The sequence below is a fragment of the Gymnoscopelus braueri genome (assembly GCF_963280865.1).
Source record: "Gymnoscopelus braueri genome assembly, chromosome: 9".
In the NCBI taxonomy this organism is placed as follows: domain Eukaryota; kingdom Metazoa; phylum Chordata; class Actinopteri; order Myctophiformes; family Myctophidae; genus Gymnoscopelus; species Gymnoscopelus braueri.
The window spans coordinates 1,246,790-1,261,698 of record NC_137610.1 but is presented as its reverse complement, the minus strand read 5'-3'; the positions used below and the strand labels follow the sequence as shown (position 1 = coordinate 1,261,698).

General features: G+C 44.8%; 1 protein-coding gene across 2 annotated transcripts in view; it reads right to left on the bottom strand.

The window, feature by feature from the left end:
* Positions 1–14,909, bottom strand: part of pik3c2g (phosphatidylinositol-4-phosphate 3-kinase catalytic subunit type 2 gamma) — a 74,498-nt gene that overhangs the window by 12,416 nt on the left and 47,173 nt on the right. For both annotated transcript variants that reach the window (XM_080436788.1, XM_080436789.1), the window contains exons 25-28: positions 13,169–13,338; positions 8,369–8,525; positions 5,787–5,896; positions 3,749–3,950 (exon numbers count right to left, since the gene is read on the bottom strand). In XM_080436788.1, the coding sequence (XP_080292914.1) occupies positions 3,749–3,950; positions 5,787–5,896; positions 8,369–8,525; positions 13,169–13,338 (639 nt within the window). The remainder of the gene's footprint in view (positions 1–3,748; positions 3,951–5,786; positions 5,897–8,368; positions 8,526–13,168; positions 13,339–14,909) is intronic.

Here is a 14,909-nt window from a genome sequence, read left to right as displayed (position 1 = left end):
CGGAGTCCCACATCCCCCTGGCTGAGTAGCCTTCGTGGACAGCCCCCCATCCTGAGAGGCTGGGGTTCGTGGTAATCACCTTCTGTGACACTACTGCGCCTATCTTGACCCCTCGGACAAGAAGGTCGCGTGTGTCCACGGCTCGAGTGACACCACACACCGTGGTGAGACTACCACTTTCCGAGAACCCATGGAGTGCGGGATCCCCAGAGCCTGCATCCATCTTTGAAAAGGGCTCATGTAGAATCTGCACAACCGGATCAGGTGTATGGCCGAGGCCATGAGACCCGCAGCCTGCATGCATGTTCTGTACGTGACCCGACGCCCCAGGCGTAAGGAGCGCACACATGCCAGAAAGGCGGCTGTCCTGTCCTGAGACAGGCGCTCCACCATCATGGTCGAATCCAGAGAGATTCCCATGAACGTGGTTTGTTGGGACGGAATCAAAACGCTCTTCCGAGCGTTGATTGTGAACCCCAGGGACTGTAGGTGCGCAATGGCCAACGCTGTGTGCCGTGCCACCTCTTCCCTCGAGTCCACTGCCAGTAGCCAGTCGTCTATGCTGCCGCAGCGTAGCTATCGCCGCCTCCGTGTATTTCACAAAAACCCGGGGGCTCAGTGACATGCCAAACGGTAGCACCGTGTACTCGTACACTTTGCCTTCGTAGCCAAAGCGCAGGAACCTCCGGTGCGGCAGGTAGATTGGGACGTGAAAATAGGCATCCTTGAGGTCTATACTCGTCCACCAATCTCCTTGTCGTATCGAGCGTAACAACGTTGCCGTTGTCAGCATTCGAAAGTTGAAGACCTTCAGAAATCTGTTCAAATCCTTCAGGTTCAGAATAGGTCTCACGCCCCCCCTTCTTTTTCACCAGAAAATATTCCGAATAATAACCCAGCGGGTTCTGATCCTGGGATCATTCTCTGATCGCACCCTTGCTCAGTAGAGACAAAACCTCCTCCCTCAGCGTTATGGCCGCTTGGCCTGACGCACGAGAGAACACCACTTTGGTTGTTAACGGAGGTTTTGCCGAGAATTGCAACCGTAGCCTTTCAGCACGGTGCGAAGCACCCAAGGATTCGGTTTGCAAGCTTTCCATTGAGAAGAGCATCGATCCAGGGGATTCGAGGGGTTGGTGGGGGCTGCTGACGTCACCTGCTCCGTGGAGCTTGTGCCCGTTCCCATGGGAACCCGAGACGCCTCCGGACTGATCGCAACGATCATTGAGGAGGCGTCCACGAGGGGCAGCAGTGGTAGCGTCTGTCCGTTCACCGGAAGTGGGGAAGGTCCGTGACGTAGCACGGGAGTCTTGCCCAACGTCGACATCCGCCCTGTAGCATTGCTCGTTAGCGCTAGCTGGGCTAATGGCGACACCGTCCTGGAGCGCGAGCCCGTTCCCATGGGAACCGGGGACGCTGTCGCTCCGAATGACGTAACATCAGAACCCTTCCGCAGTGTTGTAGTTACCCGGAACGAAACTCCCTCCGCCCCTGGGGAGTGTCGATGGTGCAACACCGGGGCTCTCTGATGTGACGACGTCCGCCTTACCTCGTCCGCCATCTTGGGTAGGTCGAGGGAGGCGGCCATCTTGCGTGGTGACGTTACCCGGAACGAAACATTCGTTCCCCTAAGGGAGTTTCGCCGGTGTAACACCGGGGCTTTCTGTGACGTAAACTTCCGCCCCTCCTCCACCATGTTGGGGAGGGTGAGGGAGGCGGCCATCTTGCCCTTCCACCGTCCCACAGTGGCGCTTTGCAGCCATCTGCCCGACGGAAGAAGGAACTGCTGTGTCGCAGTTAGAATATTTTCGTTTACAGAAAGCCCCTGTTTTACGCAATGCATTGGAGACATTTGATTCATAGCAATTGGTTTCTCTACCTGCATTTGATTCATCTTGTTCGATACATGCACAGGATCTGTCCCTACAGTGTTTGGAATGACGTCCTTTCTCTTTAGGGGACATAACGAACACTGAGGGCTCATGGAATACAGTTGAGGACAGGGCTTCCCATTCGATTCGAGTAGCGATCCGCCTCGTAATTTGACATGGGAAAAAATGAGCATTTGTGTATTTGGCAATAGTTTTATTCCACACACATGAAGCGCATTTTGTACACACATTGTCGGAACAACAGGACACAAAGCACTCTGAACCGTATTCATTGTCTTTAGCGTCTCTTTTTGTCTCTGTGCCCCCGTGGAGCCGTCCTCGACTCTGTCCATGGGGGCAAGATGAGCGGCAGTTCTTTTTCCCAAGTGGGAAGCTGACCCCGCATGATACCGGCCAAGTGGCCGTGACGGGGTAATCAGCTGTGGGCCCGGTGGAACCGGGCAAGGACTGTCACTTACCCTTCCCCCTTCGGCTAGCCCCGCTGTCCTTGCGTTGAGGCTTGGGCGAAGGGGGGGGTGGAGGAGCTCGTTTCTCGTCTTTGCGCCTGACGTCCCCTACTCCCAGAGAACCTTCGGGACGCTCCCAGGAGCTGGTTCTGGTGGAGGAGTACCTGGACGCACCTCGCTTGCGTCCAGCGGCGCGAGTCCCACCTGCAGCACCCTGCTGACGCGGCCTAGCCACAGCAGGGGCGGTGGAGGAGAGAGGGCCTGCAGCCGTATCGTCCATCTGCTTCTCCAGACAGGCCTCACCCCCGAACCTGTTTTCACCGAGCCCGGCTTCGCCTTCTCGATGGCGGAGGCCAGGGTCGAGTCCATTTGTGGGAGGCCAGCGACCCCCAGGTCTGCGCCGGTGAGAATGTCCACTACAAAGCCTAGCTTTTCGGGTTCTCTTCTCCCCGCCGCCCACAAGTACTGCACTGCATCTCTGACGCCACCGGCCTCAGGGAGCAGCTTGGACTCGGTCTGTCGGGGGGGAGGGGTGTCAGACCTTGGAACCCCGGGATGGGGACCCCGATGGATAGCTTGGCCGGCTCCATGGGCTGCGCCAGGCCGCATCTGGCGATAGCCCTTTTTAGCATGACCGAGACGGCCTCTTGGGCTTCCTTTGCCTGGCTAGGAGTCCCCGAGGTTTCTGCCGTCTCTGCTGTAGGCCCAGGAGGACCCGGACTGGTCATCGTTACCTCCTGGGACTGGGACTGCTGGTAGGAGGTGAGCTCCTCCTCTTCGTCCTCTTCTCCCCCGATGTGCAGTACACTGTCCCCCTCGTCGTCCTCGCCGTCCGAGCCGATGCCGTCCGGTGTCGTGTGTGGTCATATCAATTTTTTTTTTTATTTTTATGCAAGAACAATGGCCTCCATTATAGCATGCTAACTTTCCAGGAATATAAAGCATGCCGTTTCTATTAGCTTCGATTTCCCATCGATGATGTCACTGGTAGGCAGGTTTCTGAACTGAACTATTTTTGAAAAATCGTGAAAATGCGTCCAAATCTTTGAATATATATATATTTTTTAAGCAAACATTTGTAACTCAAATCTTTGCATCTGGGGGATGGAACAAAAATATTTTACAAAAATATTATATTTATATTTTTGAATATTAATATATTAATATATTTACATTTTACATTTAATTATTATATTTATTTTATTTTCATATTTTTAAATATATATTTTACCCTGGAACAAAATATTTTACAAATGCTTTTAAAAAATGTATAATTAAAGATTTGCACCACTTTTTCACGATTTTTCAAAAAAGAAAATAGCCAAAGACATCTAAAAATGACAGATGTGTTCCCGGATTGAGTGGGGTTAAACCTTAAATGCAGTGAGCAGGGGGGGGGGGGGCTCTCACCAGGTCCTTGCCGGTGCCGCTGAAGCCCTGGATCACAGCTTCCTGGATGTTGGCGTTGGCCGCCATCGTGGCGGTGTGGGTGGGCGGGGCCACGGTGGCGCTCAGCGTCTGGGGGGCGGGGCCAGGCTTCTTGCCCTGGGCCAGGATGTGAGTCAGGAAGTTGAGCTTGACGGCGAAGCAGTCCATGCTCTCCTTGATCTTCCTGTTCGGAGGACGGAGGACACAAAGTACAGTTTAGGACAGTGGTTCTCAAACGTTTTCATGTCAAGGACCCCCAAATTGACATGTATTAGCCCGCGGACCCCCATTTGAAAAGATATGCCAGGGACCCCCATAAGAGATGATTTTTACGGCTGTAGCAGTGATTCTGAACCATTTTAATTTCGGGGGCCCCCAGTTCGTCATGCATTAGGCTACATCTCTCGGACCCCAATTTATATTGTAAAATCAATGTTACAGAGCTATAAGGGTCAATTTAGTTCCTAACCATATCTTTCATTTAGCTGGGGACCCCCTGGAACTCCCTCAAGGACCTCTGGGGGTCCCTGGACCCCACTTTGAGAGTCTTCAACAGGGGGTTCCTCAGAGTTACTACAGGGGGGCCACTAAATCTGCCACCCCCCCCAGGATTAGATTTTTTTTTTTACTTTAACCACTTGAACGCTAGTATCCCTATTCCATTTGACAAAAATAGCAGATCTACAAGCTCACAACGCCTTGAGAGCTTGTAGATCTATTTCCGGGTAAAGTGGTTCAGTGTAGAGCAGTGGTTCTCAAACTTTTGCATGTCAAGGACCCCCAAAATGACATATTATATTTGGCCACGGACCTCCATCTCAAAATATTTAGTTCCATCGACCACCAGAAGCAAAGACTTGAGTTACAAATGTTCGCTTTAAAAATATACGTATTCAAAGACTTGCAAAAAAATTGCAGATATACAAGCTCATAGCGTGGCACTCAAGGACCCCTGGGGATCCCCGGGCCCCACTTTGAGAACCTATGGTGTAGAGGGGAAAAGGGATAAAACCAAGTGCAGAGCCAAAGGTCAAGTTTACCAAGTAGTGACAGTTTAAGTGGTTAAATGTCTGTAACAAGCAAAACACACAAATTGACACAACACTGATGACAGTGCTGTCAAACAAGTCTACGAAGCTATCTATGAAATCTATGAAAACGTTTAATCTGCAACACAATTTTATACAATAATGTAGGACCGCTTCATCTCTCTCTCTCTCTCTCTCTCTCTCTCTCTCTCTCGAGCACAACTGTGCATTGCTACCAGGCCTGGAATTTTGTCATTATGGGGGCAAGGCCACTAAACAAGATTTTAGTCCATTGAAATAATTAATTGAATTTGAGGGTTAAGGATTATTTTAAATGTAATGTGTAGACTATCTGCAGTGAAATAAATAAATTATGGTATTTACAATCTGATCCATGCTCAGCCCTGCACCAATCAGGGGAGTTCAGAATTCATAATCTCAACAAAAGACACTGGAAAGAAAGAGACACTTTTAGATGTCTACATATTGACAAGAAAGAGACAGAGGAGAAAGTGGTACAGTCAGCTGGGGCATTAAGGCACCTGTGGCCTCAGGGTAGCCTCAGTCCCAGCCTCACTCATCTGCGAAGAGAAGAGCCTGGTCACGACTTAAACCAGCGAGTGTCTAGGAAGTCCTGAGTGGGCAGGATTTCCGTCGTACGCGTTTCCCCCGGAAACTATATTTTTTTCACCAATCACAACACTCGTTTCATTCATGGAGAATGTTAACAGATTTGTAAAGCATCAACGTCATTTCCTTGGGCGGTACTTCCGCCAAATGTAACCGTTTCCGGTTGTCACTTCCTAGACAACCAACAGCCCAGGTCTTGCCCAGCGTGGCCTCAGGGTAGTTTATTTTTAGGTAGTTTATATAATTATAAACTACCTAAAAAGGCTTTACAGGGAAAGATCAGGAAAAGTGAAGAGAAGTGTGTAGAGGTCAGAGGTCAAGTCTGTACTGCTGATGATGTAATGATGATGATGACATCATACTTGGTGAAGTAGGAGGTGGCCTCCAGGGCGGAGTCATGTGGTCTCAGGTTGTTCTGGACATACTGCAGCTCCTGAGTGTCCTTCAGCTCTGGCATGCCTGCATCTAACATCTGACACACAGACATATACGCACGCACGCACGCACGCGCGCACGCGCGCACGCACGCACACACACACACACACACACACACACAGGGCTGTCACGATTATGATGTTTTACCTGACAATTAATCGTCACTAAAATAATTGCGATTAACGATTATTTTTTTATCTCATTGTAACAGGCCTACACACACTAATATGGTGACCATACGTCCTCTTTTACCCGGACATGTCCTCTTTTGGGGGGCTGTCCGGTCTATCCGGGTTTTTTTTTTTTATCCTTCAAATGTCTGGGGTTTTGAGACTTTGGGTAGCATGTACTGTCGTATCTTAGCAACTATGAAAGCGCTAACTTTCATTGTTAGTGATGCCATGTACGCTTATTTACCTAACTTCTGGTAAAAAATTTGCTTGTTTTTTCTGGCTTGTTTTTGGCGTAATGTTTCCTTATTTCTCTCACGATACTTGGCAACACTGCTGCTGACAGGCACCCGTGACAGCAACGAGTCCCACACACACACACACACACACACACACACACACAGGATAGCACATACACATCCCGCTGCCTGTCATTCAGTGATCCCCGACCTAAAGACGCATGCACTGCCCCCGTGAATGAATCAAAATGCCGAAACGCAAAAGTAATTTCACAGATGAAATGCGGAAAAAGTATGCGTGTTTTCGTCTGGGTCGTGACAAATGGGAAGCAGAGTGTACTGTCTGCAAAGCTGGAACCTATGTCTCGGTGGCAAATAAAGGTTCTTCAGACTTGCAAGCCCATATGTCTAAGACTTGAGAGAGAGATGTTATTTTATTTTGTTAAAAAGCTGAATTATTAAGCTGTGATTATTTTTTTATCTGAAACAAACAGAGGAGACATACTTTAAATAAATAAATATATTATTTATAAAGCAACTTCTTTGACTATCTTTGGGTATTTTAAAGTACCTCAAAGAGGCCCAGAATTAACCGAATTAAGGTACCAAAAAGAAAAACCAAAAGTTACAAATCGCGCGCACGCACGCACGGAACGCATGCACAGTACCGCAGGAAGTAAAAAACGTGTCACGTTAAACCTGTCAATATGTGTTCTGGAACCGAATGAACCGAATTTAGGTGACAAAAAAAAACAAAAAACAGACCAAACCCGAACATTTTTCGTTGCGTGTTGCGTGTTGTGTCCTCTTTTTGGGAATTCTGAATATGGTCACCCTACACACTAAAGTCAACTAACGTAGACTACAACAAAAACATGTCAAATGACTAAAATGTAAAACTAAATGGAATTTTATCCAAAAGACTATGGGCCCTATTTTCGCCGGTGCCTTACCCATTATCGCCGATCACGGAGTGAACTTCCATTTCTATGCTGATGATACCCAGCTGTATCTTTCAGTAGCTCCAGACGACCCCTGCGCTCTAGACCCATTGTTGACCTGTCTGTCCAGTATAAAATGCTGGATGAGTGAGAACTTTCTTAAGCTAAATGAGGATAAAACAGAAGTTCTCATAATTGGCTCCAGTGAGCAGAGAGAATCAATAACAAGTAGACTTGGTAACCTGGCTGTAGAAAGTAACACCACAGTAAAGAACCTGGGGGTTATTATCGATTCTGAATTGAATTTCAATACACACATTAATCATGTCACCAAGATTGCTTTCTTTCATCTTAGAAATATTGCGCGAATTAGAGACTATCTGTCGTTAGACGATGCAAAAACGCTGATCCACACTTTTGTTTTCTCTCGGCTTGATTACTGCAACGCACTCTACTCTGGCCTGCCAAAGAAAACAACTGACAGATTACAACTTGTTCAAAATGCGGCAGCCAGAATTTTAACTAAAACTAGGATGAGAGAACATATCACTCCAGTTCTAGCTTCACTACACTGGCTCCCGGTTGTTTTTAGGATTGATTTTAAAATTATTTTAATAGTTTATAAAGCTCTAAATGGTCTGGCACCTTCCTACCTCTCTGACTGCCTAGAGAGATATGTTCCAAACCGGGCCCTCAGGTCTTCAAGTGCTGACCTGCTCGAGGTGCCTACAATGACATATAAAAAATACGGTGAAGCAGCATTCTGCTTTTACGGACCGACAGTGTGGAATAAACTCCCATTACACTTAAGACAGGCAGCCTCTGTCGATTCTTTGGTTGATTTTTAATTCCTCACTGTATTGCCTATTTTAATGTTGTTTTATGCCTTTGCTTTTATTTTATTTTATTCTATTTTTGTTTGCTTTATTGTTAAATTGGTTCTAACTGTAATTGTATTCTTGCTCTGTAAAGCACTTTGAGCTGCATTTCATGTCATGAAAGGTGCTATACAAATAAAGTTTATTATTATTATTATTATTATTATTATCCCTAAACTTCTTTGCCATGTTTTACTATTGTGTGTGTGTGTGTGTGTGTGTGTGTGTGTGTGTGTGTGTGTGCGTGCGTGCGTGCGTGCGTGCGTGCGTGCGTGCCTCACCAGCTGCAGCAGGCTGAGCACCAGGGCGGAGCGCCTCCGGACGACGTTGAAGGCGTCGCAGCAGAGCTCCACAAAGCGGTGCAGTCTCTGGGGCTTCTGGCCCCCGCCAGTGATGAAGTGCTGCATCTCTGAGCTGAACACGAACGGAGTCCTGTCCCTGGATATCAGGACGGCAAGCATCCCGTTTTTTTTTTCTTTCATGACATTCAGTTTTACAACACATTAAAAGTATTTATCATGGTCCTTCAAACGTGTATTAACACATAGGGTGCCAGCATTTTATAATAACAGATTACGTTCGGTGCCGAAATCTCACGACGTGCATTCCATGTGAAAAAAAGCATGCCTCCATTTTGCCTGATGGTCCTGGCTAACGCCTGGAATGATAACATCTCTCACGCGAGTAACAATGGCGGAGCAATCGTGCATACAAAATGAGTCATTTTCCCCAGCGTAAAAAGTTTCGCCGTTATAGGGGTTTTAGAGAAGGAGATAGAACGAAGCGGATGTGAGCCATGTTTTTTGACACGATGATCCATCTGTCCTTTCCTTCTCAGAATCACCACGGGTGATTCCAGAGCTGCTCCAGCCCCTGCCGTGTGGAAAAAAACTAAAAAAACTAAAAGACTGAAAACACGGTTCAGACCGCGTTCGGCACCAAAGCGCTACCCTGTGAAAACACGGTTCAGACCGTGTTTGGCACCCGATGTGTTAAAATGTTTTAACTGAAAAATCCACTCCAGTGAGCCATGGCACCGTGTCTGCTATCGTAAAAATGTGTGCAAATCTTTGAATATATATGTTCTTTAAAGCGAACATTTGTAACTCAAATCTTCGGTTCTGGGGGATTCTACAAATGTCTTCTAAATCTCTAACATATTTTTGAAAAAACGTATGTTGTTATAATATCAATGGTTCTTAAAACCTTTTTCATGTCAAGGACCACCAAAAATATTTGGCCGCGGACCCCCATCTCGAAATATTTTGTTCCAGGGACCCCCAGAAGCAAAGATTTGAGTTAAAAAATATATACATTACAGTGAAGAACTCAGTACAGCAGTTAAATCTGTGCAATCTGGTAAATGTCCAGGACAAGACTATTACCCTGCTGAGTTCTACAAGGTGGTCGTACGTAAATTAGCCCCTCTTTTAGTTGTGCAAATCTTTGAATATATATATTCAAAGATGTGTGACGAAGTGACAAGATCAAATTGAACGGTAGGAATGTTGAGTGGGTCAAAGAAATTATCCAAATGTGGAGAGTCAGCTGTGTTTTCAGATTTGCAAAGTCTTTAATCTCCTTGTGGTCAATCTTTGGGCCTGAGGCCGTTTGAATGTGTGGAATTTGACGGCGGCTTCACACTGGATCCGTTTTCATTCTAACCGTTTCCAAGAACGAATACTGGCCTGCATTCACATTGGCCAAGATCCAAGCGCACCAGAGAACACTTGCATATATACCCCCGATCCTATAGGTGGCGGCATGCACATAGTGTTTCTTCTGTGGACACAGACGTCATCAACTATGCGACAATGTTTGTGCTGGTCGCGCATAAATATAGGGTTGCGGCTTGGGGGTGAGTCAACCAGGAGTCAACGCACTGAGCGCTCAGCGCTGTGTTGTAGACGGACAATGGATGTACGCTTATGAGAAACAACACAAATAAAACCTGGTGAAACACTTGTGTGCATTAGCGCAAGATGAGGATACAGGAAACATTCAGTCTAAATGTCCAGTTTGCTAACCTTCACAACTACTACTACTTTTGTATTTGAAACTTTACATTTTTCTAAATATTATAAACTTTCACGACAGCTTAAGTACAAAAATATATCATTTATGAAAAGGCAAAGTATAGTAGCCTATACAGTGAAGTCGGACTGAATGACTGAAACCTTGTATTGTGAATTGTACTTCCATGTACTGTTTCTCATGTCTCATGTCTAAATAAAGTACATCAATCCAACGTCTTTTCTTTTTTTACTCTCTTGGTGTGGGGATTATCTGGCACATATGTATCTGTTATGAAAGAGAAATTGCATCATGAGTGAAACGGCTATAGTCCTTGGGAAACCATAAACCTACGTAGGCCTACATCTAAATGAGTTACCATATTTACTTACAAATTTCAAATTACAAAGCCTTATAAGCAGTGATGTGTTCTACCGTGGTACGGTGTATACGCCGTATACAGTGCAGATTTTATCACACCACTGCTTATAAGCTATATATTTCTGGGATGCATAGTAGCTGAAACTCCACAAGATATCCACAAGATATACTATATATATATATATATATATATATATATATATATATATATATATATATATATATATATATATACATATATTGTTGCTGTCCTTATATGGCCGTGACACGGCCTCTCTTTCTATCTCTCGCGCTCTCATTCTTTTTCTGTATGTAATGTTTTATATAAAATAAAATAAAGTTTTATATATAAATATTGCGGGTTTTAGCGCATCATCCCGCGGGTTCATTTGGTCATTTAATGATAAAATTAACCCGCGGGATGATGCGGTAGGCTACTAAATCTTTCACCATCCCGCGGGTTCATTTTATAATTTAATGATGAAATTAACCCGCGGGATGCGGCGGGAGTAAATGTTAAATGAACCCGCGGGACAGAATGGGATTTAATTTTTTCTTGCGGGAGGGAGCGGCGGTCAGTAATTAACTGCGGGATCCGGCCATGGTTGAACCCCTGTGGATTGATCTGCAACGTGTTTTTGTTGACTGTTTTGGTCGAGTTTATATACCGTCACCTATTACAAATAGCGGGCCACTTCCGTCTAACGGTACGCTTGCTTTCACATTGCAGCGTACCGTACCCAAATACGCATGATCCGGATCCGAGACTGTCTCCGGAGGTGGTTTCGAGAACGGAACGGTGATCCGTTTCGGGGGACGATACGCAACATTCACACTAGCGCGACACCTGCCAAGCGGTCTGGAGTGCGCACCCGGGACCATAGTGTGAAAGCGCTATGATAAGATGCTGATCAGGTAGGTTCGCTAGTAATCTGCCAGCCCTATCCCCGTGTTCATAATAAGAGCTTTTAGATTTTAGAAGCATTCCTGCTGTGTGATCTGTAGCCAAAACTTCAAACTCAGCCTGTAAGGCAAGTCGCTCTTTATATAAATTCGGGGAGGGAGATTAGGCATAGATTGCGTTCAGCTGAGCAATACGTTTTGTTAGTTCAGAGAGTTTTCCCCTCTTAACTTTCCTCTCATAGCCCCTGTATGACATTATTTCGCCTCTGATATATGCCTTCAGCGTCTCCCATACCAATGATGGGGACACATTGGGAGTCTTGTTTACAGAGAGAAATAAATCTATTTGTCTTTCGAAAAATTTAACAAAACCCTCATTTGCGAGTAAGCGACTATTAACCCATTAAGACCGGTGACGCATCTGAGCAACACATTTTGAGATAGGGGTCCGCAGCCAAAGACATATAATTTGGGGGTCCTTGACATGAAAAAGTTTGAGAACCACTGATATAGCAACATCAAGTGTTTCAAAAAACTGTTTTTAGAAGACATTTGTAGAATCCTTCAGAAGCAAAGGTTTGAGTTACAAATGTTTGCTTTAAAATATATATATTCAAAGATTTGCACACACTTTCCAGGTCTAAATAGGTTAAAGGAGGAGTTCACCCAAAAAATGACTTATTTTCTATCAATTACACGCCCCATAAAGCCTTGATTTCATGGAATTTTTTTTGTTTTTGTGGCATTCCTAAGACAATAATTTGATGACCGTTTGTATTTCCGGTAGGAGACACAAATAATCTACTTTGTGTCTCCTACCGGATACATTAGCCGGTAGGAGACGGGAATCAAATTATTACTTAGGAATGCCACAAAAACAAAAAGGAATCCATGGATTCAAGGCTTCATAGGGTGTGCAATTGATAGAAAATAAGTCATTTTTTGGGTGAACTCCTCCTTTAAAGCGCCAAGGGGCGCGGCTACCATCAGACCCCAGTGTATATTCATTGTGACAGGGGCGTGATCAGAGATAACTATCGCATTGTGATTAATTGACTTTACAGATGGAAGGATTCTATTGTCTACTAGAAAATAGTCAATGCTTACTGAAAGTATGATGTGCGTTTCAGAAAACTAAACATTCTCATAAATACTTTATGCTTTCAATCGCTAGTTTAAAGTCTTCTTTCAATTACCATGATACTTTGTTTTTGTATATTATGGTCCCATAATTTTTTTAATTGATGATAAAGTAGGGTATGTTTCTAGGGATTCTACTGGCTCTACCGAGTGAAGACCCGCCCTTGCTGCCCTTCCAGCCAATAGCATTTGTTTCCGGTTTCTGTTCGGGACCGGAAGTTCCAATATGGTGGATTTGAATTCACAGAAAAAGTCTGTAGAGACCAATGGGGCTCCCTTCGTCCATATTTTTTACAGTCTATAGCAGTGGCTCTCAAATATTTTCATGTCAAGGACCCCCAAACATTTTATGTATTTGGCCGCGGACCCCCATCTCAAATATGTTGTTCCAGAGACCCCCCCCATAAGCAAAGATTTAAGTTACAAATGTTCGCTTTAAAAATATATATGTTCAAATGTTTGCACAAAATGTTCACGATTTTTCAAAAATAGCAGATCTACAAGCTCGTATCTGCTATTTTTGAATAGCCCAAAGTATAAAAGGTGGTTAAAATTATCGTGATGCTATATTAACACATTTAGCTGGGGACCCCCTGGTAACCCCCCCCCCCCCCCCCCCCCCCCCCCATGGACTATGGTGTCACCTTTTTATGTTGCCAAACTTCTGTGCGTTGCCCATGATCTTCCCGAAGTCTATGTGGAACATGTGCCCGCTGTGTTTGAGCATGATGTTGTCGTTGTGCCGGTCGCAGATGCCCAGGATGAACGTGGCCACGCACCAACCTGCGCACGAGTGCAGGAAGTTCATCACCGCCTGGAGAGAAATAATACAACACAGAGCTTATTACAGCCTATAGGAAAGATAGCACAGAGTTTATTACAGTCTATAGGAGAATAATACAGAGTTTATTACAGCCTATAGGAAAGATAACACAGTTTATTACAGCCTATAGGACAATAATTCCAAAAATGCCCACATTTACGATAATTTCGGCACAATATGGTGAAATTATATTATCATGAAAATGCGTGAGTGCGTGAATTTTCTAAATTCCCTGGCTGCTGATTCGGGATCCGATTTGGCTTTTCATAATAAGTCAGGACATCCGTAAACCTGACCCTAGATCTGTACTTGGAGGCTTTAAAAACACCGGTCGCGTTTTTCCAGTCCAGTTTCAGTCTTTTTGTGTAAGGTCCAGGAAGTTGCCTGCTTCCACGCAGCATGCGTTTTTGTCACGTAGGAGTCTCAAACAAGGTTGTTTCTTACACTAAATACGCCTTTTTTCACAACACAAGTATGGTAAAGAATACATGTTGTCTCCTAAAGGAGGGTACTATTGTGTGTACTATTGTACACAGATAGACGCAACGGACTATAGTATATATGCATTCTCCCGAGCCATCTCGGGGCTCTCTTGCAATTTTTGCCGAACACCTGTATTGTGTTTTGACAACTTTCTGAACTTGAAGTTCTGTCTGTCTCTACTCAGTATTGTGACTTTACCTTTATTTGAGACTCAGGTCTCTATCTTTGCTTTGTAACCTCACTTCCTAATAAATACCTCTTTTTGTTATAACTTTTATAACTTCGTCAGTACTTGCATTTTTGCCTCCCCCGTGAATTTTCTACCCTACACACGATCGTAGACATCTGTGCCTTTTCCCTGATTTATCCAGTGGTGAGTAAGAACTTGGCTGTGGCTCTGTTGAAACTACTCCATTGGGTGTGATAGCTGTGTTGGCCGCGGCGGTAGCCTGTGGCTCAGGCGGTTGCCTATTCCTCAAGAGCTCTGTGCCTTGAGAAGTACGAAACAGTTATATATCACAAAGGGTCCTCTCTCAAATGAGAGAGGAGCTTCACCTACAGAGACACATATTGAAGTACATAGCAATCTTTGTCTTGGTTATGGTCATGGTTATTGGCTTCCAGCTCTCTCTGTTACTTAGTCTATAAAAACAAGAATGGATGACATAGATGTCATGGTGTTCTTATAAAATAATTGCTTTAATTGTTAATCCTAGATGGGAGAACAAGTCAGTCTAGTCAATAGCTAATATATAATAAGGTAAATGTTATATTGGTAAATATAATATTGAACATTTATATAAAATATTGGTAAATATTGTATAGCTATAAAACAAAGTGTGATCCTCCCGTCTATTTCATGACTGATGAATGGATTGCAGCTTGAAGTAGAGACATTTCCAGCTAAGGATAAAAATAAGTGTAGAGCTCACAGCACATAGGTTTTAAAATTGAACTCCCAATTCACTGTTAGACTAGCAACCTTTTAGTGGATACTTGGAGGCGGCGTGGGTAAGGTGTAATTGTAAGGGTTCCTGCCCCACGCTCTCAACAATAATGTAATATCTGCAAAGTAACTA